The sequence below is a fragment of the Phocoena phocoena genome, chromosome 17, assembly GCF_963924675.1.
Source record: "Phocoena phocoena chromosome 17, mPhoPho1.1, whole genome shotgun sequence".
NCBI classification, from domain to species: Eukaryota; Metazoa; Chordata; class Mammalia; order Artiodactyla; family Phocoenidae; genus Phocoena; species Phocoena phocoena.
This window is the reverse complement of record NC_089235.1, coordinates 71,873,213-71,900,657: the sequence shown is the minus strand read 5'-3', so window position 1 is coordinate 71,900,657 and position 27,445 is coordinate 71,873,213. Positions and strand designations below refer to the sequence as shown.

General features: G+C 48.6%; 1 protein-coding gene across 1 annotated transcript; it reads left to right on the top strand.

Moving 5' to 3' along the window:
- The first annotated feature begins 1,006 nt into the window (after positions 1-1,006).
- Positions 1,007-25,648, top strand: OC90 (otoconin 90). Its single transcript, XM_065895154.1, has 13 exons — positions 1,007-1,032; positions 3,655-3,803; positions 5,099-5,155; positions 7,384-7,558; positions 9,621-9,733; positions 11,650-11,778; positions 11,931-11,972; positions 13,237-13,305; positions 17,528-17,587; positions 19,252-19,368; positions 19,992-20,163; positions 22,782-22,888; positions 25,356-25,648. Exons 1-13 carry the CDS (start codon positions 1,007-1,009, stop codon positions 25,646-25,648), a joined length of 1,509 nt encoding a protein of 502 aa, XP_065751226.1.
- The last annotated feature ends 1,797 nt before the right edge of the window (positions 25,649-27,445 follow it).

Genomic DNA, 27,445 nt, shown 5'->3' with positions numbered 1-27,445 from the left:
TATATGGGTTTAAATGTGCCATGCCTACAGTTCCAGTTTTGCAGGGTTGACTGTGTGGCCACCATAGAGACTGCCCACCTCCCCAGTTTGCCAATTCTTGGTCGTGACATTGTAGGGGAAAAGGTCTGTTTTTGAGGCCTCTGCCTGCACACTACACTCAAAGAAGTCTGGGTCTTCTTTGATGACGGGACAGGATTAAGTGTGGAAAGGTTTCAACTACGATTAAAAAAATGGAGTGTCAACCAGGAAAGTCTGGGAGAGGTCATACAGCTCTGCAAGTGAAGGAGAGACCAGGGAGGGGTGGTGGTGAACGCATCCTAGACAGACACAGGTGTGTCTAAGGAAATTTGGCAAGGCCCCCAGGGAGGAGTCCATCAGAAGAGTCCCGCGTCCCCCAGGAACCCAGCCCACCATGAATACCTGCCCGTGCTGAGCTGTTGGCTAGAAGCAGCCGTGAGGGACGCAGGTTGTGGCTTCTGTGCGAACACTGCCTTAGACTTCAGGGCACAGCACTTCCTGGAGTTGGAGTTTCTTAAGGAGGCTCCATAGTGCCTGCACCAATTTACATTCCCACCAACAGTGCAAGAGGGTTCCCTTCTCTCCACACCCTCTCCAGCATTTATTGTTTGTGGATTTTTTGGTGATGGAGGTGATACCTCATTGCAGTTGTGATTTGCATTTCTCTAATAATTAGCGGTGTTGAGCACCTTTTCAGGTGCCTCTTGGTCACGTGTATGTCTTCTTTGGAGAAATGTCTATTTAGGTCTAGAAAGTTTCTTTTCTAAGTGCCAAATCAATCTTCTTGCTATAGTTCACTTCTGGGCCAGTTTCCTATTAGCTCAGAGAAAACATCTCTCTCCGTTATGTTCACTGGTTGTAACAATTCCCTGCAGAAAGTAGGGTTTTCTTAAAGATTTTTGGAATAAATATTGCAGCATGTAAAGAAAAAATAAAACTAAATACAATAAAATAAAATCCAGGGTGACTTTTTTAGCTGCTCATGAAAATGCGTGGGCACCGATATCCCGAAAAGTAAGTGGGAGTGTAGGGGGGCAAACATACCTGATAAGCCCATGTCAGTAATAAGATCATTCCCCACCCTCCAGAGCAGAAATTTTATTATCAGTTGCACAAAGGAAATACCAGTGCAGTAATGAACAAGGAGCAGGCCATATATATATATATATATATATATATTTTTTTTTTTGCGATACGCGGGCCTCCCACTGTTGTGGCCTCTCCCGTTGCGGAGCGCAGGCTCAGCAGCCATGGCTCACGGGCCCAGCCGCTCCGCGGCATGTGGGATCTTCCCGGACCGGGGCACGAACCCGCGGCCCCTGCATCGGCAGGCGGACTCTCAACCACTGCGCCACCGGGGAAGCCCAGCAGGCCGTATTTTACAATCGCTGCTTAAGTGGGCAGTAGACGTTCTTAGCTGTTGGCTGGTATGCTAATTAAACAGTTCCTGAGGCCGCTGTGCCCAGTGTAGAAAGTGCCAGAGCAGTTACACGGGCTCTGTGATAAGGGCTCGAACAGAACTGAAGTTGTGAGTCTCCCTCCTGGTCTGAAAGCCTGCATTGTGCAGAAAGAGCACTGTCGCTGTACAGCCCATGGCGCTCAGTCAGGAGGGAACTCCTCTCCCTGGGAACCATTCCGAGAACTTGGCAGAGAGGGGCTGTGGTTGGAACCAAAAGCTGAGACGTGTACGTCAGCTCAAGCCCTGCCTGGCTGGCCTAGGTGGAGTACTGACCCCACCAAGCCCCTCTGCACACACCCAAAGTATCTTCCTTTCACCCTCAAACTAAAGTCAGCCTGCAACCTGCTTTTGTTGCTGTTTTAATTTAAAATTTGAGCCAAGAGTTTAAAATGGGAAGATTTTTCCAAAAATCCAGACTTCCAACAAATTTTTTAAGATCTGGATTGTGGGATTCCTTCCCCAAGGCCTGGGGCTGAGTGACAGCTGTCCCTCCCACTGTGGCCTGGGGCTCTCAAGTTCTCCACAGTCTCCACCAATCCTTATTGTTTCCCAGCACTGGACCACTTCTCTTGTTTAAATCATCCGCCTGACTCCTGGAGAGATTTGGGTTTGCAGTCTTGAGTCTTAAGAAAGACTCCTGTTTTCTCTGTCCTGGACAAGTACAGTCAGTCTAAACCTTACTGGGCTCTGGGCCTCCCATCTCAGCCCTTCCAAGTCATTCTTCATGGTTTCCTTTAATCCACTCAGCAAACAGTACGCCAAATGAGGTGCTAGGCTTTGGAACTATGATGAGGTTCCTGCCCTCAGGTGTTCAAAGTCTAATGCCAGAGACCCACAAGTAAGGAGCCCCTGAGAATCAGCATGAATAGTACCATGGTAGAGGTCACCAGAAGGTGGGAGTGGGCATGAGAGCTCAGGGGCAGGCAACTAGCCAGAGTCTTCCAACATGGAGGGAGGGAGAGAGGAAAGACTTCCACATGGTATTGTTAAAGCTAAGCTTAAATGGTGAGTAGCTCAGCCAGGCTGAGTCATGGACAAAGTACTCCGGCAGAGGACATGGCCTGTGCAAAGGCCCAGGGGTCAGGGCACACTCATGGAACTGAGAGCAATTCAGGATGGTTGGAGTGTGGCATCCAAGAGGGATTGATCCCAGCTGTCCCAGCTCACTGCAGTCCCCCAGATATCAACCAGGGGTACAAAATGCACAGGACAGCCACAACAGAAAATTATCCAGCCCAAATATCAAGTCTTAGGCCGTGAAACCTGCTCTAAGCCAAGCAGGGCCAACTGGGGGCATCTTCCTGAATAAATTTAATCTAACCTGCTTCTTTGAAGGCCAACCCTTCGTGGCTTTCAGATTTGCAGGTTTCCAAACAATGTCAAACTTATGGGCCTGACTAAATTGACCACTTTGTGAAGAAAGACAAAAATCTTTCAACATTTCAGGCTACTCACATGCTGCATATAACCAGAGGGGAAAGCAATGTGAGCATGGACAAGTCTGTAAGCCCTCTGAGCCTCTAGGGAGCTGGTCCCTGGTTGAACTAAGATTCCAGTTCCCATCCATTTGTCCCCATTGCCCATCTTCCCACCTTGATGAAACACTAACTAAAGTTGGTGGTAATATTTGGGTACTGTAGAAATCATCATTTTTCCCCCAAGCAACATTTCTCAAAGTGCAGTTTCTAGGCCATCAACTTTAAAACCAGCTGGGGAGCTTGTTAAAAATATCTATTTCTGAGCCTTACTCCAGACCTGCTGGATCAGACTTGAGCGAGGGCACAAGGATGGTACCTTTTACTGAGCCTGCATCCCAGGTGAGTTTGATGCTGATAGTCTGGGGGAAACCCCTGTCCTCAGTTATAAACTACTTGGAGTTTGGGGTCCTTTCCATGTCTGTTTTTATTTCCACCAATCCTTCATCTCAAGTAACTCCAAACAAACATGCAATATAAGTTAAAATTGTATGCTTCATATGCAACAACAGCTTCAAGATAAGTCCCCAAATCTCCCCATCCTAAACCAGAAAGTCACTCCCTTAAGGCCAACTAACATAAAACACTGGGTTACCCAGCCACTCCTTTATTTTCTTCAAGAGGTGACCACAGAGATCTGGCACATAGCAGGTACTAGAAAAATATGTCTAGAATTGAATTTATGTGCATCCTCATTGCTAGCCCGGCCACCACTTCCCAGCTGTATGCCAGCACTTGGGCAGCGGCAGTGTTGGTGCTAACCCTGCTCTCCTCCTCGATTATAGCGGCCCACCCTCTGGACACCCCACATCTTCCATGGGAGCTGCCTCCAGGACTCTCAGAAAATATCAGTAAGCATCCTTTGATTTTTTCTTAGGAGACCTAGCTGGATAGAAAGCTGTCTAGGATATCGGCAGAGAAATCGATCCCTTCTGAATAAACCCCAGAGCCATTTACTGCTGTGGCATTTGTAGGTAAAGTGATTTGAGTAAGACTCAAAAGCCTCTCTCTCACAGTTTACTCTGCTGTCTGACCCACTGTTGGTCTCTCCTTTGAAATAAAGCACTAAAAACTCTCATCAAAGACACAGGTCAGCTGAAAGGGGAAACTAGAAGAGGGAAGTAAATGGGCTGATGAATGAGGGTTATGTAGTGACTGCATTAAAAGGCAGGACGAAAAGAAAAATATGATGTATTGCAGTCCTCTGGTTATTAGAAGGAGGGATCTGTAATTGTTCCTTGGGGAACAGAAGGTTTTCCTGGTGACGGATTGTAAATATTTCTCAGGGTTCTTATACAGGCATCGCTGAAGAATAGAATACATCGTGAACTAGCTGGTGAGGTTAACCCTGAGTTAAGGGTTCGTTTCTGACCTTGCAGAGAGGTGAGCTGAGTCAGCCGAACTATTTGTGCGGGAACCCACGCAAGCTAAGTGATCAGTCCCATCCAAACATGAATGTTAGTGGCCTCTCTCCAAATGGCATCACCCCCATGGAAAGTGCAGTGCCCGCTAGGAGGTCTTCTTCAGGTAGATACTTAGGCTCACAGGCCACACTTGGCTTTTAGAAGGATCAGGGCCAGGAAGCACTGTGTGCCAGCAGGCCATGCCAGCCATTCTTCTTCATCGAGATAACCCCTGGCAGCAACCTACACAGTAGTCCAGGATCCCCTAGGTAACAACTCAGGTACAAGGGAACGGGGCTCACGTGCAGCAGCCCCTGGACCCGCCCTGGCCTAGAATCTTCACTCTCCATAGGAGTCAGTACCCCTAGTAACCACCGCATAGGTATAACTTCTAGGATGCCAGAATGGATGTGCCCAACTGAATGAGTCGTCACGCTGATGGAGATCCAAAAATGATGACTTCCCACCAGGTGTTTATAGTTCGTCCGATACACCTCACCATCCACGGGCCTTTTTTTTTTTTTTTTTTTTTTTTACCATGGAGCATTGTTGTCTAGCAACACAGTTCACGGTTTCTATCTTATCAGGTTTCCATGGTAACCTGTGTTATTAGAAAGTTAGCCCAAGGTCAAATCTATCTTTAGAGAAGGAGTTTTACTCACTCTTCCCACAGGGGGTGGACAGGGAAGGGAAAGGGGTAGACCTCAAGCCTCTCTAATTTATTTTCTCTTCCTTCCACTTAGATATGACTTTCCTCAACGGGGTGTTTAAAAATGTGGGAGGAGTGGCCGAAATATTTGGTAAGTTAAATCTGAACTTGCCTTTTATTCCCCCAGGTGTCAGGGCATGGGGTGTGTGTGGGAAATCTAAGGAAATTACCAGGGCCTTGGGCTCTGCCCTCTGAGCTCCCACAGCCTCGTCAGCAAGCTCCCAACAATGTGACCCAGGTCCTGATGAGAGTAGTGGTGCCCTTTAGCACATGGTGAGTCACTGAGTTGCCAGGTGGCTTCGTTGTCCTTCCTTCATTCATCCTGACCTCAACCTGGCCAGGAGGGGAATGGCATCCCTACTTTACAGGCAAGAAAACTAAGCCAAAGGAGTTAGGGACTTGCCCAAAGCCACACAGCCAGAAGGGACAAGGTCTCCTCTGAGTCCAGAGCTTGGTCCCCTTCCACAAAAGTGGTTTTATTTTTCCTTCTCAACTACTGAATATACATAAAGTTTAAGAAGCATTCCACTGATCAGTTATATATCTATTATTTGACTGTTAATCGCACGGCATTACTATGATTCCCATCACTGATGACTAAAAGTACCCAAAATAAGATTATAGTAAGATGGACATGAGCAAGGTGACTCTGAGCTGCTACGGGATTAGACAATGCTGCGCATAAAACTGCACTTAAAATGTATGTATGACTAAGTGCAGGTGCCCTGGAAGCTCTTGAATGAAAATGCATGTTTCTATAAACACATACACATACACATAAACCTTAGGGTGGCTTTCCATCAGCGTAGAACCATGTATTCATGTTTCTGATAAGGCTGTGTGGAAACAAAAGGTGGGAAGGGAAGTTTGAATGAGGTAGGAAGAAACTAGAAGAGCAGCGAACAGTCGAGGTGGACGTGGTCCTCACAAACAACTTTGGATCTCCCCAAGCTCCCCACGATGACCCTGTGTGTTTAAATCGGTGCTATGGGGTCACCTCATTAAGCACCTGACGATCATCCGATCAGAAAGGCAGAGAGCAGAGAGGGCGACCATGAGTTGTGGAATCAAAAAGGTGGATACTGTTTTCTTGCCAATTTTGTGTGCAAGAGCATTTTTGTTTAGGATGAGTCATTGTTGCTGGTGGATACCTCGGGCATGTCTCTGACCTTCTATTTCTTTACCCATGAAAGGGAGGTGACAGAATAGCATCTGCCTTACAGGATTAACAAGAAGTTTATGGGGGGGGAGTTCCCTGGTGGTCCAGTGGTTAGGACGCCGAGCTTTCACTGCCAAGGGCGCGAGTTCAATCCCTGGTCAGGGAACTAAGATCTGGCATGGCCCATGATGCTGCCAAAAACAAGCAAAGCAAACAAGCAAACAAACAAAAAACCCAAGAAGTTTATGGGATCACAGACCAAATGAAAGTTTTATAAAGCATTACTCACTCCATCAGTTTTAACTATCGTGCTATTTAAAGCACTAACACACCATTGTAAAGCAATTATGCTTCAATAAAGATGTTAAAAATAAAATAAAGCCCTTAACACAGTCTCTGGCACATAGCAGGTGCCCTCAAATGATTAGTGTCTGCACCCCTTCTCTTCCTGCACTGATTTATACTTCTTTATTGCCAGGACTGTATCATTAGGGATCCATTCAGCAAACTAATCGTGACTTAAATAATAAAGACATTTAATGATCTCACATAAGCCATCTGAAGGCACCAGCATTGGTGCAGTAGCTCAACACAGGTATCAGAGAGCCAGCAGGTTTGTTCTATATTACCCCACTGCTACCCTGGACATAATAGTTTTTCAGCTTTAGGCTTGGGGCCTCATGGCTGCAAGGTGGTTGCTGCAATTCCAGCCAACATATCCTCCCCATATTCAAGGAAGGAGAAAGGTGTAGCTCAGAAGGACCCTCTTACGTGCCTTTATGCTTTATTAAGAAAGAAATATTTCCCAAAAGCTTCTAACAGTCTCACCCTTAGGGTTTTGGGGTCATATTTGGGGTCCTTGTCTTGGAAGCACGGGATTACCATGATGAGCCAAGAATGACTATTAAACACTCCCAGGGACTTGGGGAGGAGATTACCTTCCTTGAGTGCTTTTCAGTTTTGTTGGTAAGGAAGAGGGATGAATGGCTGTCAGGTGGGCAACCAACAGGGACCACGGCTAGTAAACCCGCTTCCCTTCAATTGTCTAGAATTGTCCTAAGTACACAGTAGGCGCTTAGTAGGTGATAAGGCACCATCCACCCGAGAAGGGGGCTCCCTCCTCAACTCTGGCTCCTGGTGCGCCCTCCTCCCCTCCCCAGACTGCCTGGGCTCTCACTTCACCTGGCTGCAGGATGTCTTCACCAACTTCCCCGCACTGCTCCAGTTCGTGAATGGTATGAAGTGTGTGGCTGGTCTCTGCCCCCGGGACTTCGAAGAGTACGGCTGTGCCTGCAGGTTTGAGATGGAAGGGCTGCCTGTGGACGAGTCTGACAGGTGAGCACGACCAAAACGTGAGCTCGTGGAGGCCCGGCTGAGGCTTGGGCGGAGCACGGATGCGGAAAACTCCCTTGGCTTCGTTTGTGTCTGCAGGTGTATGTGGGTGTGTGCAGTGAAATTTAAAATCTTAGAAGCGTCGGGGTTAGCAAGGATGCGGCAAGTAGCTACTGGTAGCAGGAGGGTCAATCAGGGCAAGTTGGTGGTATCTGTTAGAGTTTATGCCTATCACCTATAACCCAGTACCTCCAATTCCCTGTTCCTAAGGGACTCTGTGATGTTAGGCACGTTCTTTAAAATCTTAGAAGCGTCCGGGGTTAGCAAGGATGCGGCAAGTAGCTACTGGTAGCAGGAGGGTCAATCAGGGCAAGTTGGTGGTATCTGTTAGAGTTTATGCCTATCACCTATAACCCAGTACCTCCAATTCCCTGTTCCTAAGGGACTCTGTGATGTTAGGCACGTTCTTTAAAATCTTAGAAGCGTCCGGGGTTAGCAAGGATGCGGCAAGTAGCTACTGGTAGCAGGAGGGTCAATCAGGGCAAGTTGGTGGTATCTGTTAGAGTTTATGCCTATCACCTATAACCCAGTACCTCCAATTCCCTGTTCCTAAGGGACTCTGTGATGTTAGGCACGTTCTTTTACTTCTTTGTGTTCCATTTATTCATGTATTAAATGGTGGTAATAATAACACCTACCTCCTAGAGTTATTGTTTAGGATTACACGAGCAAATACAAGTTAAAGTGATTGGGATTTGCCTGGCTTATTAGGTCTGCAAGAGTAGTTGCGATTGATAACAGTATTAGTAGGGCTGTGGTAGTAGTGGTGATAGTAGTAATAGTATTGTGGGGGTCACAGTCAGGCTGTAATAGCAGTAGTGATAGTAACAGCATTAGTACTAACAATTGTCTAGGTAGCTGTAGTATTAATAGTAATAGTGGTAGTAACAGTAGTGACAGCAGCAGCAGCAGTCCTAGTAAACTGGCGGTGGTGGTGGCGCTGTTAGTAGTAGTAGTAATTGGTAATTGGAGCTATAATAATTGGAGCTATAGTAACTGCAGCAGCAACAGGAGTGTGGAACCAGGAAATTGAACCCACATCTCACCCCTACTCCAGGACCATGTCTACACCTCACTGGTATTATATTTGTGCCCAAATCCAGTGTGATAAAGTGTGTGCTTTCATCTACACAGACTCCCAGGAGATAGGGAAGGATTCCCATTGGTGTAAGCTGTTTCTGCACCAAAAGGACAGTGTGTCGTTTCTGGGACCATAAGCCAGCCCGTTGACATTCAGAAAGGGGGAGGCTGAATCTGTTCGGGGCACAGCGCCAGAACCATTTCTGGGAATGTGTTTTCCTTTCAGGTCCTCCCTTACCATTTCCTTTAGTTATTAAAACACCCACAAACCTAGAAGTCAAAGAAATGAAGCAGTAATTCATCCCTGTCTGAATGATCAAAGCGTTGATGGCCAGAACTGGCAGAATGGTGGGCCTACCCAATTTCAATTACTTTACACGTTGCAGGTGATGGAGGTGGGAATTTCCAGACTCCTGGAGGATAGATTATTTCCACCTCGAACTTGCACGCCAGATTCCAAAAACAATTGCCATAGTTTATTGAGTGTCAACCACATGACAGGGTCTTTATAGACATTCTCTTGACTCCCCCAAATTCTTATGAGTTGGGTAATGTGAGAAACTCAGTAGCTTGCCCACACAGCTGCCTGTATGTCTTCTCCTTTACACTGGTTTTCACTGCTTGCTGCATGCACTGCGAGCGCCACCTGACTCCCTTGTTTAGTGTCAGCCTCTCTCTGTCATCAACCTGGACCTTGGCAACTTACAGAGCTTTATGTGTCTCACTTTTCACATATGTAAATGCTCATAAGAATAATAGCACCTGCTGCATAGGTAATACAATTCAAATTCAAATATCGTGTGTGTGGGTGTGTGTGTACCCTAAGTATTTGGAACAGGCCACTGCCAGAGTGATCATGTGCTGTCTGCCCCTCTTCTGACCCTAACCCACACTCTCACCCTGACCCTTCCCCATCGTGCCACAGCTGTTGCTTCCAGCATCGCAGGTGTTACGAGCAGGCTGCTGAGATCGACTGTCTGCAAGACCCCGCCAAGCTTAGCACAGATGTCAACTGTGTCAGCAAGAGTATCACCTGTGGTGAGCATCTCCAGGTGTCCCAGGAGGCTGGGCTGAGAAATGACAGTTCAGAGATTGCAGGCCCAGGCTCCCAGGGTCCACCCTCATCATCACCTCCATTGGCAACATCACTGTGTATACTTGGAGCCCTACAAGGGCCAGATCTATGGCATCTGTACCTTGCATGGAGTAGAGGCACAACAAATTCTTTTTGAATTGAAACAACAGCTGCTCAGCAGATTATTTGATCTACAATTTTATGCTTGTACCAAGCCTGGCCGCTTGAGAAGAGCAAATAGCTTACTACTTATGCATTGTATGATTTAGGGGGAATACCCTGACCTTCTACTTAACAACTGGGAACCTCAAAATGGGGAGGAGAAAACCTGCTTCAGAGATTTGTTATAGAAATTAAGTAATGCTTACATGTAAAACAATGTTACATTTTAAAAATGTAAACAATGTTAAGTGTAAAACAGTTAATATGGTGACTGGTATCTGTTGAGAACTCAGTGACAGAAGTTGAGTCCACGAGGGATGAATAAGGCTGGTGTGGTTGTAGGAATCAGGCACACACGTCGGGTCAAATCTCAGCCCTCCACATTACTAGCTGGGTGACTCCAGGAATTTTATTTCATGTCTCTGGACAATCCCGGCAGAAGAAGTAGAACAGGCAGAGGCATTGAGGGAAGAGGACCATGGCAAGCTGGGGCAGTAATATTAGGGCACCGTCTCCGAGTGCCTGTTGCGTGCCACGGATGTTATACACAGCAACTCTGATCGTCCGAACAACCCTGTTAGATGGGGGTCATTATCCCCAGTTTTCAGACAAGGCGAGGAAAGCTCAGAGAAATTAAATAACTTGCCCAGAGTCACATAGCTTCTAAGTGGCTAAGGCAGAGTTTGAACCCAGGTTTGACTGGTCCCACAGTCCAGGCCACATGGACTGGCTGGAGTTCAGAGCATCAGGAAGGGTATAAGTTTACAAGGTGAGGAACACAGTGAACACAAAGAAACATGACTCGTTCATTCACTCGCTCAACTCACGCGCGCTGAGCACCTACACCAAGTGTAAGACAATCGCCTACGTGCTGGGGGTACCCTGACCTTCTGGAATTTCCTCTTGGCTGTCAGACACCGAAAATGTCAGAAACAAATCATACGGTATGTTAGATCATGCTAAGATCTGCGGAAGAAAATAAATCAGAGGAAAGGCATAGGGAGAGCTGGGGTGTGGGTTCCTATTTAAATAAGAAAGTCAAGAGAAGCCTCCTTGGGAAGGTGACAGTTGAGCACACACTGAGAGAAGGGATGCCAGCCTGTGGCTACTCAGGAGAAGAGCAGATAGAGGAAGCAGCTGTGGTGGACCCCAGGGTCCAGGTGCCTGGTGTTTCAGAAACAAGGGGGACAGTGGGTCAGAAGTGGGGAGACGGGGGAGGAGTGCAAGAAGGTGAGGTCTGAGAAGGAACAGGGGGCAAGTGGCTTTTACTTTGAGTGCGGAAGTTGCTCTAAGTTCTGAACACACACACAAAGGTATAGTTTGAAACCTGGGTTTGAAAAGGACCGTTCTGGCCCCTCAGTGAGAAGAGGCTGGGCAGCTGGGCAGGAGGCGGGGGGGCCAGTGAGGTCACTCACATCACCTAGGCAGGGGGTGATCGGGGGTGGAGATGGGGACGCATGTCAGACTCAAATAGGTTGAAAGTAGCCGGTAGGATGGCCTGGTGGATCGGGTGTAAGTGCGGGGGAAAAGGAGCGCCTATGGCTCCCGGGCTGGGCCCACACAGCTGAAGGCATGGAGCTGGCGTGGATGAGATGAAGAAAACCGCAAGAGAATCAGGGCTTTGGGGGCAGAGCGGGAGTCAGTTTTAGAGTTTGCCTCCCCTCTCAGGATTCCCAATGAGCTCTTCCGGTCTGCTCTGCCCTTGCTCTGTGTACAGAGTCCGGGGACGCTTGTGAGCACCTGCTGTGTACCTGTGACAAGGCTGCCATAGAGTGCTTGGCTCAGTCCAGTATCAACTCTTCCCTGAACCTTCTGGACACGTCCTCCTGTCTGGCTCAGCCTCCAGGTAGGAAGATCCAGGCCCTGCGTCAGCGGTGGGGATGGCGATCTGCGGCGGGAGCTGGTATGGGACCAATCGTTGCTGTGTTTCTTCAGATGCCAAGTCCAGCACCTTCTAACATTCTCCAAAACCACTTCTCTCATGTGCTTTCTCTTCAGAGACAACCAGCAGGAAAGAGCTGCTGACACTTCTGCCCAGAGGTAAGGTCTTCTCGGGAAGCTGCTCTTGTTTGGACCACAGGGCTCCGGCTACTGATGGGAGTGGGTGGATACACCTCCTCCACCTGGCCTGCCTCACCGAAGCTGGAGTGACCCATGGCACTGAAGACGTGCCCACATCCCCCAGCCGGAGATGCCATTACTTCTGATAAACTCAGTTCACACCCAAAGTCAAATGGCCCTTTCTACGTAGACAGGTGTGAATTTAATCCAGTTAGGACGGAGACCCCAGGTTCTTTCTCTCGGCCTATAGTTGTAAGCAGGACAGGGTCCAGTGCTCAGACGGGGCAAAGGCCCCTCCCGGCTGGGGGCGCTCCTGGCCACTGAGGCCTCCCGGGAACAGACCGGCTGTCCCCCTCCTCTGCCCCCCAGAGCCTGCAGCACAAGGAGCTGCCTGGATCCAGGTGAGGCTCCTTGAAGGGGAAGCTGTTTTCTCATGGGTCACTTTTCAGGACAGGGTAGCCTCCTTATAACTGTCTACTGAACTAAGCAAGGGATGATTCTGACTCTAAAACATGCATCTTATGAAAAAAGTGAGAGTTAAGTTTATGCCCATCATTCCTTGTCTGCCAAAGTTCCCACGATCTTTCAGTCCCAATACTGTGGGTACCCGGGGATGGGAAGTTCGAGGTGCACCTCGGCCAACCATCCCTCCTTTCCTGGGGCCGGGCTCTCTTTCTCAGAATTAGCACTGCAGTGTTTGTTAAAGAGGAAGCCGATATGGCTGTGTGTGTGTGGATGCAGGTGTGCCTGTGCCTATGAGTGTCTATGCGTGTGTGCATGTGTGGGTTTGTGTATGGGCATGTATAGGCTGACGTGTGTGTATGGCTGCGTGTGTGCGCGCAGGTTGTATCTCTATGGACGTTCTGAGTCAGCGCCCTTTTCTCTCTGCCATCTGCCTTCCCTTTGAACACAGGTCTTCTCAAATTGGGACCACACTCCATAGGCAAAAACCTTCGGAGTTTGCAGCCCTTTCATCGCCACAGCCTGTGTCCAATGGTGTCGCCTTCCCCACCAGAACCCAGCCCTGGCTGGAGTCCCTCCCGAGGGGGGGACTTGCTGGGCACCCCTGTGTCCTGGGCGATGTGCGAGAGGCAGAGGTATACCGAGGCAGGACAAGCAGCCCTTCTGGGAACGTCTTTTACAGCCCCCTTATCCTCCTGCCTCATCCAGCCATCCAGCCTGTCCTTGGGGACCCCTGGCACTTGCATTCCTCACTCATTGCTCCTGGGGGCTCTTTTTGCAGTGGTCCCTGTGGAGCCCACGGACTCCAGCCTGACGGCCCTCTCAGGAGAAGATGAACACGCGGGGACCGGTATGGAACCCAAATATCCGTGGGTTGTTTTTTTTTTTTTTTTGGTAGAGTAGCTTTTTTTTTCTTTTTTTAAATTTTATTTTTTATTGGAGTATAGTCGATTTACAATGTTGTGTTAGTTTCAGGTGTACAGCAGTGATTCATTTATACATATACATATATCCCTTCTTTTTCAGATTCTTTGCCTGTGTAGGTTATTACAGAGTATTGAGTAGAGGTCCCTGTGCTCTACAGTAGGTCCTTGCTGGTTATCTATTTTATATATAGCAGTGTATACTTGTTAATCCCAAACTCCTAATTTACCCCCCCTCCACGTTTCCCCTTTGGTAACCGTAAGTTTGTTTTCAAAGTCTGTGAGTCTCTTTCTGCTGTGTTTTGATTGTGCCAGCTGCCTGCTTGCTGGGATTATCTCCCTTAAAATGCTCCCTGCCTGGGCTTACAATGGAACTGCCTCAGGAACATTCTAGAACCCCTCCTACTTCCTTTTGACTGCCAAATCTCTTCTCTACTTGCTCAGCTTTCTCCCACACTCCTAGTCCCACCTTAGGAGAATTGTCAGATAAAGGGCAGACCCCGCCCTCGACCATCTGACATTGAACTTCAGATCAACACCACATACTTTGTTAATATAAGTATGTCCCAGGATTTGCATGGGACTTACTTCTACTAAAAATGTATCTTTTGTTCATGCGAAATCCAAATTGAACTGGGCATCCTGGGTTTTTATTTGCTAAATCTGGCAACTCTTCACCTCAGGGAGATGGCGCTGCACACCCACCGCCCTACAAGTTTGTGTATTGCTCTCCTCTGCTGTTGCTGCTTCTGCCAGGTTAAAAGCAGAGGCTCATGTGTTCACCCCCAGCCATCCTCCATGTCCAAGGGCATGTCAGCCCCAACGGCTTCCGGACAGCCCATGCCTTGGAGACCGGGTCCAGAGAAAAGAGGAAATGGCACCAACACCAAACCAAAGCTCCACCATACGCCCTGCTTCCAACCGGCAGCCATTCCCAGCATGACTGGCAGTGGCCATGTCCCTTCTAAATTGAGGATAAGCTGCGGGCTTCACGGCCCCACCAGACAATCACAAAATAACCCCAAATTCGTACATTTTCCACTTTCTTCAGCCTGAACCATCATCCCATCAGCCCTTTGTGGCACAACCCTGGAAAAGACTCAAAGTAAATAAGGTTCCTCAACGAGTCTAGAGTCCAACGGGAGGAAGTGAGAGGATACACTCTCATCCTCGCTCCCCAACACACACGCACTCACCCCCTCACATCCATGACCTAGGCAGTGACCACAAATGCCCTCAGAGGAGGGGGCAGCCTGAATGCGGGCTCAAAAATCAATCATGCAGGTGCAGGTGGGACAGTTTGTGAGGAAAAGGTCTGGGGTTTGTAGTTGTTCTCTCACCATTACAGGATGAAATTATGTTTTGGAGTCAGGCAGATTTGGGATGGATCCCCCGCTCTCCTAGTTTTCATCTGTGTGACTTGGGAAGCGTGGTTTAAGCTCTTTAAGCTTTAATTTCCCCTTTGCATAGAGCAGGTATCAGCATTTTTTTATGTTAAGGGCCAGATAGTAAATATTTTAGACTTTGTGGACCAGAGGGTCTCTGTCGCAACTACCCAACTCTGCCACTGCAGCAGAAAAGCAGCCATACACAATCTGTAACTGGATGGGTGTGGCTGTGGTGCCAATAAAACTTTATTTACAAAAATGGGCTGAGGGCAGGGCCATAGTTTACCAATCCCTGGAAAGGGATGATTATCCCAGTCCGTTGTGACTGGAGAATGAGACAGAGCATGGGAAGATTCTGGGCCAGCATCTTCCAAAAATTCTAGTGTGACTATAAAAAAACCGCATACAATGTCAAATCACATGCAGGATACTGGACGACTTGCCTAAAATACATAATCTCATTTAATGCTCATACAACCCTATGAAATAATTGCTGTAACCTCCATATTGAGATGGTACATTGAGATGGAGAAAGAAGTTGTCCAAGCCCAGAGCTGGGTGGTAGGGCTGAGATTTGAGGCTTCCACTGTCTCCATCCTTACTTCTAGACCTAAACTCCCTCTTCAGCTGCCTTCCCCAACAAAGCCATCCCAACCAGGGGAAATAATGGCCCTCTCTCCCAAAGAGGTCATTTGTCGGTCTCTTTGCCTAAACACAGGACTGGCACTTATCTGGCCTCTTGTCCACTGAATTGGGAAGTAATGGTGCAACAACATCCAGACATAGTCTGATCAGATTGCCATGGGCCTTCTCTCCTCTGCCCAGCTGAGGTGCTGAGCTGGGTTGGTAACTGAGATGTGGTGGTTTCCTTTCACAGTGGCAGCTGAGACCAGAGCTGCCCGACTGACCACTCTCTCCAGGACAAGTAAGCAGAGGGGACTACATAGGAGGACAGCAAGAAACCCAGTGGAGAAATGCCATCTAAATATTTGTGTTCAGTTCTGTTTTTGACATGGCCTGGAGGAAATATTATTATACCCATTCTGCAGATTATATCGGAAACTGGGGCTCTGGGAGGTTAAAAGCCCTGTCATTCAGCAGTGACTTGCAGACTGGTTTCTAACCCCAGACTTCATTCAGGCTTTCTGTTATACAATAGGGATTCACAGAGAAAAACCTCCTACTTAAAAATATCTAGACTGAGATGTCATCAGAAGAATTAACATATTTACTTTGCTTGTGGTCATTAACAACCATGGCTCCTTTATTAATAAGTATAAATAACTGATAATAACGGTTTACTAATACTAACAGTGACTAAGTAAACAAATGGATTCCTTGCTTAATACGCAGTGACATTGTTGAGGACCTCCGATGTGTCGGCGGGCTCCTAGGCCCCTAGGCCCCTTCTCTGAGTTAATCCTCCCTCACCCTAGAGGCCCGTTGTTATCCCCATTTTACAGATGAAGGAGGAGCTCTGAGAGGTGGGTCACTCCCCAGGGTAGTACATCTTAGTATTCCTTTAGTTCTGAACCTGTACCTTCTGCCTTTGACGAGAACCATCTGCCCCAGCTGAGAACTGCCGAGATTTTCTCTCTTTGCTGAGCATTCGTGTCCACATCAGGAAATTTCAAAGCCTGATTTTCACATAACATCATCATAAACTTGGTCTCTGGCACACTGAAGTTAAGGCAGTTCCTTCCTTTCCAAAGCATTTTGGAGGTCCCACCTCTAGCTCTCTGGGGTACAGCCACAAGGGAAACAGTAGCCTAGCATAGTGGTTAAGTGGGTCAACTTTAGCCAGGTAGCCCAGGTTTGCATGTCACCATTTCCTGGCTCCGTGACCTTGAGCAACTGTGTCCCCTTTCTCCTTTGTGAATGAGGGTGAGCATAGTACTAACTCACGGGGTTGTTATTGAGTTAATGTAATCGAAACACTCAGTGCTGTCTATGGCATGTAGTAAGTCTTAGTCCATTCGGGCTGCTATAACAAAGTACCACAGACTGGGTGGCTTATAAACAACAGTCATTCATTTCTCATGGCTCTGGAAATCCAAGATCAAGATGCCAGCATCGTCAAGTTCTGGTAAGAGTCCACTTCTTAGTTATGGATGGCTGGCTACCTTCTCACTGTGTCCTCACATGGGAGAAGGGATGAGGAAGCTCTCTGGGGTCCCTTTTATAAGGACACTAATCCCATCACAAGGGATCTACCCTCATGACTTAATCACCTCTCAAAGTCCCATCTCCAAATGCCATCCAGTTGGGGGTTAGCTTTCAATATATGAATCTGGGTGGGGGGTAAACACACACTCATTCTATAGCATACTAGAAGCTTAGTGACTGTTAAACAGCAACAGATTCATTTCACAAAGAAACCGGGGCTCAGCAGCCTTCCTAGAGCCACACCACAAGCAACTGGAATCACACAGTTCTGCTGCCTTATTCTCCTCTGTCCAAAAAATGCGATTTTTATGTTTATTTATTTTCATTCAAATTCTGGAGAAGTCTGCTTTCTCAAAGTATTTCAACAGACTCACCTGCTTCTAGCATGACAAGTTGCGGCTGTGTTTATCAGCAAGCCTGAGTCTGGGGTTTTTTTAGCTCAGCAGGGACCCTGCCCTCACCAGCTCTCCTGGGAGGCGACCAGGGGCAGAGCAAGGAGCACGTTGCCTCCTGGGCTCAGTGGGATGGGAGCTGCCTCTGGAGACCAAGATGGGACAGACTGGAGTTAATGCTTACTCCCTCTCTCTTCTTCTAGGGGCAGAACCAGGCCAAGTCCAGGAAGACACAGAAGATGCAAGGGCCACACCTTCTCCAGGTAAGCATGCTCAGCTTTGTATATGTTGTATATATTGTTGTCCCCCATATGTTTATGAAATCAAGTGTGTTCCCGAGAATGAAAGAAATCATTGAAGCCAATTTACTTTTATATCCCCCAGCCCAAAATTAGACAAGTGCAATTAGAAAACAGATCCATTAGTAGGAAGATACTGAAACCTACCTGCTAAAGAGATGCATTTAGAAAAATATAGAAAACTGTACTTAGTTGTCTATTTAAATCCACATTATAAAAGTAGCTACTTTTAATATTTGAGGATGCTTTCTCCCAGTCTGCCCCGACCCACAGTGAGCACATCTGTGAACATAAATAAAATGAATTTGAGACCACTTGGCAGCCACGGTTTTGCAGTCTGCATTGTATCACTTCATGCAATGAGAAGATATTCCCCTGACATGAAATATTTTTCTGTAACATGATTTTTAGAGGCTGTGCAATAGTTTCTTGTATGGAATCCTATTAACTGTTTAACCAATTATTTCCAACATGTGTTATTATAAATAATAGATATGCACTTGCTTTATGCCCATCCACTTCTGATAAATGCCTAGAAGTTGAATTGCTGGATAAAAGGTATAATCATTTCAGGGCTCTCAATATGTTGCCAAATTGCCCTGGAGAAAAACTGAACCAATTTACATTCATATGCACATGCCAGGGGCCAACAGTGCCTACTATTATTTGAAAACAAGTAAACAAAAAACCTGTACCCATTTTTAATAGAAAATTAAGGTAGCTCATTGTTTTCCACTGTTCCCTCTGATTCACCTTCGTGGGGTTGGAGAGCTGGGCAGGATACTAAACCTAGGAGACTGAGGTTACGACAGAACTACTAAAGGTCTGCTTCTAACCCATGAGGACCAGTGTTGAGCAAGCTGAGACAAGCCCAGACGTATAAAGCAAACCAATATGGTGGATTTGGGGAAGGACTGCAAGTCAGAGGCCCAGGTCTTACCCAGAGCTCTGGGAGCTGAGCCTGGGTCAGCAGATGAGTGGGCACGGGGCCTACTGAGGCTCCCTTGGTCCGGACCACACTGGGCTGGAGATCTGGCCTGTGGGTTGGAGACCTCTCTGCCTCCAGCCAAAGGAGCTGGTGGGACTGAGGTCTGAGAGCAAAGGGAGATCCAGACAGTGCCAGGGAGCCTGCCTGGGGCAGGCAGAGCCACATCACGGGCAGCCTTGACGGCCATGGAGAGGACCTTGCACTTAATTCTGAGTATGAAGAGAAGCTGGTGCAGTGCTCTGAGGAGTTTGCATTACTGAGTACTGTGAGTTGGCTTAACCTCTCCACCATTCTTTTCATCTCTTCACCCGCGAGCATCATCATGGACCTTCGCTCGGCAGGCTCATGATGGCAAACACAGCACAAATATAGGCCTGAGAGGCTATGACTTTTCTCGCCCACGAGATGTCATCCAGGTGGCCTAGCTTGGGGTCCTGTCAGTTTTAATGTTATCGTAGGAAATTTGCAGATTCTCACGTAGTGTCCATGGATCCCCGAGGCTCTGCCCTGATGCCTGTAGACCCAGTTTGAAGACACTCTCCCGATGCTCTGTCTGCATTTGGCCCTGACTACATGTCCATCTGCAAACCTCTTCTTGAACCACTGTTCAGATATGGACCATAAAGGTATGTGTTTTCAGGGTCTGCAGAGATTGTTGCCACAGCTAAAGGTGCAACCATCGTCCCTGCTGGCATTAAATCTCTGGGGTTGGCTGTGTCATCCGTCAGAAGTGGTCCTGAGGAGACATCTGGAAAAGGTGAGCAGAAGCAGGCAGAGATGTCTGTCCTCTCCCGGCCTCGGGATCCTCTGGTGAAGTCCTTAACCAAGCCCCTTCGGCTACCGCATCGCACTGTGACCGTCCCACTTGGTGCCACTGGGAGGCGCCATCCCTCCTGCCGCTTGAGCACTTCGATTCTCAGAGCGGGCAGATGAGCCTGCAGCCATCAGCGGCTGGAGGCCGAGCCGGGGAAAGGAACCCCTGACCGAGGGCTCTTGTCGCTCTTACTGGCCCTGAAGGAAAGAGCTTGGCGTCATGCGCAGCGTGGTTTGCTGGAAAGAATGAAACACTTGGGTTTGGATGGTTCTCCTCCCTCGGGTGCCTTGGCAAAGGCCCCGCACCGGCAAGCAGCCACAGCCAGTGGGACACACAGGAGGACTCTGCTCATGCCTGGGCAAGCCCTCCACGCATGCAAGGCTCTCGAGAGGGGGGCTGGGGAGGAGCCCTGTGCAGGCTTCCGGCTTCGTGGTTCTTCCCCCTCTGAACTGAGGACAATGGAGTTTGCACAGTGGACTTTCGCCTAGCTTAGCACAAGTAGCAGGCTGAGGAGGGGAGAGGAGAAGGAGGCCAGAGAGAGAGACAGAGTCCTTGTTTCTCATCAGCCTGTGACAGGTTCACCTTCCTGCACCTGGGAAGCGGGGACAACACTCGGGTGATGCCACAGCTTGGAGAGATGCTCTTTTGTCTGACATCCCGGTGCCCGGAGGAATTTGAATCTTACGGCTGTTACTGCGGGCAGGAAGGACAAGGCGAGCCAAGGGACGCTCTGGACAGGTACGGCCGGGTGAGGATGGCGGGGGGGCGGTGTTGATGCTGCAGCGAGAGATGACAGCCTTCCTCGATGTCGGGCATCGCTTCGGGCTCACAGAGAGCTCGCCGAGTACCATTATTTCACTCAGGAGGGCTTGTTGCCATTATGGTCCCATTTTCCTGATGAGCAGTTGAGGCTCTGAGGCTGACCTGTCTGAGGTCCTTCAGCCACAAAGGGGCAGAGCCAGGCAGACCCAGATCTTTCGATTTGGTCTAGAGCTCCACCACGAATACTGCCCCGCTGCTCTATGAGGGTCAATGTGCAAAGACACTTCAGAAGACCCCAAATCTGCCTATTTTGCAACGAGCAGCATTAGAATTGGGGTCCCCAGTTGATTTGCTCTGCAGGATGACACACTGAAATGAGCTTCTCAACAACTTTTAAGCATAATTGTCAATTTTTTTACCTACTGTTCTTGGAAGAATTTTCACTGACCTCATGCATTCATCAATTTATTCCTTCATTTATATAGGCATGCAGCCTACATTTATTGTGCTTTTGCTCTGTGTTGGGCACTGTGCTAGGTGCTGGAGACATAAAAAGGATTAAACCTAAACAAAGCGGATTAAAACAAACTGCCTCTGCCCCATGGGACGTTGCTGAGTGAGAGACATGGACAATTCAACCAAGTACCACCTGCTGTAACAAATGCAGTGGGGACACCGAGGAAACGATGGGGAACTCAGCCTGGAGATGAGTTAGAGGAAGATGCTGAGAGCAGAACTGATGAGGTTTAAAGACTAAACTCACCCAGTTCACAGCCAGTTAGAGCTCTAGTGAAATTGTGTATGTCCACCTCCAATGTTGGGCTTGCCAGGGGAGAATCAACAACTATAGCTGAGAGTGAAGAAGACGAGTCTTACTGTAGTTAACACAAAGGGATACAGTACTGGCAGGAACATGGAACGTGTCCACTGCAGGTCACGTGGTGTCTGCATGGCTGTATGACTCACGCACCCACCTACCTCCACAACAGCTCTCCTGTCTCCACTGCACAGTCATCCCGCCCCAGCATGCAACCTTTGCGGGGTATTCCGGGAAATCAGGGGCTCTGCTGTCCAGGCAGACTTCAGAAAATTTACCTCCCACCAGGTGACAGTGAAGAAGTTTTTAATCTAGCAAAGTGTATACCACACTGTGGAATCACTGTGTTTTCATCAAGGGGCTTGACAACATGCCCTCTACTCTCCAAGACAGAGAACCATTTAAGGATTGTTCCTGAGTCCACAGCACTCAGTGAGATAAGGCAAAATAGAAATTTGGGTAGCAGTAGTCACTGTGTTCTGCTGAACCCTATGGAAAGAATATGGGGGTGCTGTTGAAGAGGTTTCCTGACTACTGACCATATTTCACAAAAAATACGAGATTTGACCAGGCAGCAAGTGAGCTATGATATGGCTTCCTTGACATCCATTAGGAAGAAATGGAAAAATGGAAAGCCATAGCCTTGAACAAGGAAGGGTTAGTCAAAATGATATTATTTTCTGCAACGGTGTCTTTTCCAAACCATGCATACTTTATATCCTGAGACATATGAATGGTTTTCAAGGGTACTTGGATCATATATGATTTCTGATTCACTGACTTTAGATTTTAACTATTACTAACTATCCACCGCCACCCACCCCAGCCGAATGCCACACAAGACAGTGGCTCGGCTGTCATAACAGTAGAATGGGGGCTGCAGTTCCCATCCCACACAGGCTAATGTGATGTGACAGGTGGATTGTTCCTCCTCCGACTGCCGGCACCATGGAATGGGTGGTGAAGCCCATACGTGGTCAAACACAAGCACTACCGAAAAGCCACAAGTCTGCCTGACCCTGCCTCCGGCTGTGGCCTCCAGGACCGAGTGAGAGTGGTTAAAGGACAGGGGAGAGTTGAAGAGAGAGGATTTAAGGAGCAATTGTAGCCTCCTATGGGTTGGAGCCATCACAAGTTCCCTCGGGGTGTCCACCAGCTGGGGGCACACTGTGAGGCTTTATCAGGCCAGATGGGTGGGTCTAAAAAGCAAGAACATGATCCATTCTCATCTATTTCCTGAGGTCTTGCTCTTTGCTGGACACCTTCCTAGATCAGTTCTTTATTTACGTTCGAGATAGTTACTCTGTTCTCTTTTAAGGCTATGGACAAAGGGGGTACCTTATGGATGTGAGATTAACTGTTCTATTATGTAAAAGGTTGGAGAGAGTGGGTTATTTTTAGCCCATATGGTATGCAGAAGTGGTACCCCTTCCTCAAGACTCTTTATTTCCATCTTTTGGAAAATTACTGTAATAAATATGCAAGTCACCCATCTTTTCAGGCAACAGAGTCACAATAAAAACACCGAGTTTTTTAAAGAAGAGTAAGATACATCCGGTGTGATGGACACTGCCTTAGATGTGGCATCCTTGTGCAGTCCACAACCTGAACAGCCATACATGGTGGCCCTTGGGATGTATATAAATGAGTCCAGTGGCACTGGAAAGGAGGCACTGGCTTCTCTCATCAATATAGGGAGTATGGGATAAGCAGGCCTGGAGGGAGTTCTGGGGACAGCTGGGGGCTCTAGGCAGTAAGCGATTTTCCTTGCTCTTAGGTGCTGTTTGTCCCATCACTGCTGCCTGGAGCAGGTGAGAAGGCTGGACTGCCTGCTCGAGAGGCTTCCCCGATCACCAGTGGTATGCGTGGATGGTACCCCCAAGTGTAAGTGCTGTGAGCCAGCATAGTGGGTTGTTCTTTCATTCAAGTCAGCATCAGGACCACAGCTCATCTTATAGATGCTTTCCCAAGCACTTGTTATCTCTAATGTGATTTAAAACGTTTCTTAACTTTGAGGCACACATTAGTACTCCTGTTCCACTGAGGAGGAGACTCAAGTTCAAGAGGCTAAGTCAGCTGACAAAAGTCACAGAGCCAGTAAGAGCAGACGGGGAATAATGTAAATCACCCATGCTTACGGAGTGCTTCCCATGTGCTCTTCTGAGTTTTTCATGTGTATTAACAGAGTTCAACCTCACACCAATCCTATGAGGTAGCACCACGAGACTTCCCATTTTACAGAGGCGGCGACTGAGGTCCAAGACCCCACAGGTAGAAGGAGGTGATAGAACTGGGGCTGGAACTGTGAAACCATAGAGCCTCAGACCCAGAACCGAGTCTTCACTGAGCCAGTGGGTCTCTTTTCCTGAGAAGCAGAACACTTTTCCCAAGTGAGGTCCCCTAAGAAGCCCATAAAAAGGGGAGTGTCTCTGGCTGAAGGAAGAGGTGGGCCTGCACCTCCACTCCTCCCAGGTGTGGAAGCCGGAGGTGCCTCCATGGCCATTCAGGGCCTGGTGGGGGGGATATTTGGAAACAGCCCCACCCTCAGGAGCCTCACTCTGTTGGGCTTGCTTTACAACTGGCTTCATCTCCATTCTCTGGCTGCACTTCCCCATGTACATCAGTGGATGTATTTCCCTTACCCTTTGCAGTTTAAAAGGAAATGGTCCCTATAGCATTTCTCGAGAGCCCTGAGAGGGTTTGTCTCACCCTCACTTTTTATCTGGGGAAGGCCCAGGCTGAGGCTCCAGTGCCACCTCCTCCCTCAGCCTCCAGGAATCCCAGCCTTGGAGGATCGTGTGTGCCTCTCACCTCCCAGGAGGGAGCTCTGTGCTTTACATGTCACTTACTCATTCATTCATTCACCCAATTATCTGCTTATCCAAAAAAACTCCATCGGGACCTAGGAACACAGTGAACAGACATGATCCCTGCCTCAAACTGCTCACAGCCCGCAAGGAAGAGAGACAAGCAAGGGACTCTTCTTCTATTATCATTAGTATTGCTATGAGGTGGTACAGGTGCCTAGGACCGTGGTGAAAGGGGTTTTGAACCCGCGGAATACGGCAGCCAGGATGGGAGAATTTGGGAGAAGTTAGAAGGGCAGTGAAGGAGGTTTTCCAAGAGGTTAACAGGTTCCCAGGTGGCCGTGCTGGGTGTGGGTGTTCCAAGAAAAAGGAAGAGAAAGACTGTGGCCTTTGGGGAACTCCTGGCAGTTTGGGAACGACATGTGGTTCTGTATTTCGGGAAGAGATAGTGGGAGTCGTGGGACCATGGTGATGCAAGGTGAGGCTGGCGAGACAGGTACCAGATCATGAACCCAAGGCTGAAACATTTACATTTTGTCCTCTAGGGGGTGAGAAGCCAGGGGTGGGTTTAGAACCCATGAGTGACAGGACCAGATGATTGTTGTCTGTGACACAATCACGCCTTGAGGTCCCACCTGCTCAGCTAAAGGCGCCTTCATCCCTCTGGTCTCACTGAATCCAGGAAGGTTGTGTGTGGTGTTCAAACTCCTACAGGGCTTCCGTGAACTGGTTCCGACCCTCTGTGAGCCCTGAGCACCGTGTCCTGTAGCAGCTGCAGGTGTCGGGTTGTGAGAAATGAGGGCATCTCGGAGCCTGCTCCGGGCCACCCCACATAAGGCACAGGGGCCCAAGTGCAGAGCTGCTCTGGGGAACAGGCTCAGGTCTGGGTCCGCTCTGCTCTTCCATGTCTCCTCTTTCTGCCTCCCGCTGTGGAGATGCAACGAGTATGTCTGGGGCTGATGTGAAGGCCCGGGTAGGAGATGTGGAGGGTCAGTGTGATGAGAAAAGTTCTGGTTGACGAACACTTCGCGGTAGGATTAGACAAAACAACATTAAACGGACCAAATACGTCTTTGAAAACCACAGACAAGGATAACGTTTGCAGAATGCTTGCCTACATCCGAGCACCTTCAAATACATTATTTCCTTTCAATCACACGCGTGTTCTGCGTGCCAACCCGCACTACATGCATTGAAACCTTCAAGAAATGAAGTGGGGTCACCAGACGGAGCAAATAAAAATACATGTATTTCTGCTGTGACAGTGAGAACCATAGGGTGGGATGCGATGGGAACCCACAGGAAAGACACTCCCTTTAGCCAGAGGGGCTGGAGGAAGCTTTCTGGACGAGGTGGGGGGATGCCGGGTGGATTCCTGACGGACGAGTATGCGCTAACCAGGAGGAGAAAGTTAAGAATATTCCCAGTAGAGGACTCAATGGACGCAGGACCAAGAGGTTCAGGACGGAGCCGGGGAGTACAGGGCGGAAGGGGCAAGCACCCTGCGGTGTCTCAGGCCTGCTCCCCTGTTCTTGCCCCCTAAGGTGTAGGCCAGAGCCTGTGTGAGAAGCTGCTTTGTGTCTGTGACCAGACAGCGGCTGAATGCCTGGCCTCTGCCTTCTACAACCAAAGCCTCAAGTCACCTGGCAGACAGGAGTGCCAGGGCCACCGGCCATCCTGCGAGGACGGCAGGATTTCAGCTTCGTCCCTTGGCTCCAGCTCTGAGGAGAACAGTGTGGAGGCCCCGCTGCCCAGGGAGGGCCTGAGAAGAACCAGAAGATTCCTGGGGAAGTCCCTTGGTCTCCTGGGGACCAGGCCACAGCATGGCCCCAGATAGATTCCCAGAGAAAATGACCAATCACACCCTATCGTTCTGTCCCTCCTGCTACTGTAACCTCTCTGGGCCCATCTCCATCCTCTCTGCCCTCAGCAGAGGCTCAAAGCGGGGAGAGGCAGGAAGACCCTTGCACATGTGCATTGTGATGTTTGTCAGCTCACATCCAAAGGTGTCTTTGGAGAAGGCAAACGAGGGGGTGGTTATATGTTTCCTGGAGTGCACTGTAGGGGCTCAATAAATATTCCCATCAACATTTCTTTGTCTGGTTTGGTTTTGAAGATGCTGGTACATGAATAGATGGCAAAGGTGAGATGGCAGAGGAATGGAGGGGGAAAAGATATCTTCACTCCGCAATCACTGAAATCACAATCTTCTATTCAAAAAATACAGAAGGGAGTATGTTTAATCAATCTTATGAGATCACCTATGGGTCACCAATAACCCACCAAAGACATATGCCAAGAACTGAGATGACAGCTCTTCCGGTATGTTATTAAGAGAATGGCCTCAGCCACCTCAATGAAGAATCACTGATAACCCTGTCTTGGGTCTGGCAATATTAAATTGATTTTAAAAAAATGATAGGGTTTATCCCAGTGGCTGGAAGTTTGGGGGATGCCAATGCCCACTCAGACACAGACAAATACAATTGTAATTACAAAAAAATGGAAATTATATCCCTCCATCCATCCATCCACCCACCCATCTGATAGTTATTGAGATTTTACTGTGCATCAGGCAAAAAGGCAATGTGCTTCCAGAATCCCCTTCAATATTTCATAAGGATACGAACTATAGTTCACATCACATCCTTGGTTCTCTATTCCCATAAATCACGTGTCCTGCAGTGAGACAATACAGGGTCCCTGCCTGCTCCTCAGACAGGCGGGAAAGCAGAGCCTCTGAAGAGTTCGTGTTCGTGACCTTCTCATGGTGTGGCACTATCCTGACGTTAAAGAATTGAAAACCTTGAGAAATCAAAAGGTCGTGGTGCCAAGCCAGCAGCTGACACCCTTCCCTACCTTCCAGGGAAATCACCTGATGAGCACCTTTTGATGAATCCAACACATTGGAATTTTTTTTTTTTTTTTTTGCGTGGCACGTGGGATCTTAGTTTCCCAACCAGGGGTCTAACCCGTACCCCCCGCAGTGGGAGCGTGGAGTCTTAACCACTGGACTGCCAGAGAAGTCCCTCACGTTGGAATCTTTTGAATCATGTGACCTTTTAAGTAACAGCTGAAATTTGGGTCCTCCCAGAAGCGGACCCTTAGACAAGGACTTGAGAGCAAGTGGCTTATTTGGAAAGTGCAGGAAACGCTGAGGGGAGAGCAAAGGGATAAGACGGCAGAGGAACGGTAGCCAGGGAAAGCTGCGTTACCAAGGCAGTTGCCCCTGGAAGTAGAATGTGCATAGTGCACGCGCGTGCACACACACACACACACACACACACCCCGCTGGGAGAGGAGACAGACCGCCTTCTATCAGATCAGTCTTTACTCCCATGGAGGGCGATGTCTCCTGCCTGCTGCACCTGGGGGCCGGAGGCTCTGGAGGCTGAGGAAGCCTTTAGGCCAAGAAATGCAGGTGAGAGTGTCTGGCAATCAGCCCGCAGGCACCACAGCGGTCAAGGCGAGGCGGGCCACCAATGGCACTCCCTTCCTTTAACCCAGCAGGTGTGTGCTAAGTGTCCGCTTCCCATGGCCGGCACCATGCTAGGCTGCCCACACGTATGGTGACTGCCTGCCTTCTCCACACCTTCACCGGAGGCAGCTGAATGTTGCCGAAGGACAAAAGCAA

Excerpts from the sequence above, each read along its gene's own strand:
- OC90 (XM_065895154.1), top strand. The coding sequence starts at position 1,007 with ATGCGTGGGCACCGATATCCCGAAAA. Across the intron at positions 5,156-7,383 it reads AGGAGTGGCCGAAATATTTG|ACTGCCTGGGCTCTCACTTC; the intron begins GTAAGTTAAATC and ends TCCCCTCCCCAG. Across the intron at positions 11,779-11,930 it reads CTGTCTGGCTCAGCCTCCAG|AGACAACCAGCAGGAAAGAG; the intron begins GTAGGAAGATCC and ends CTTTCTCTTCAG.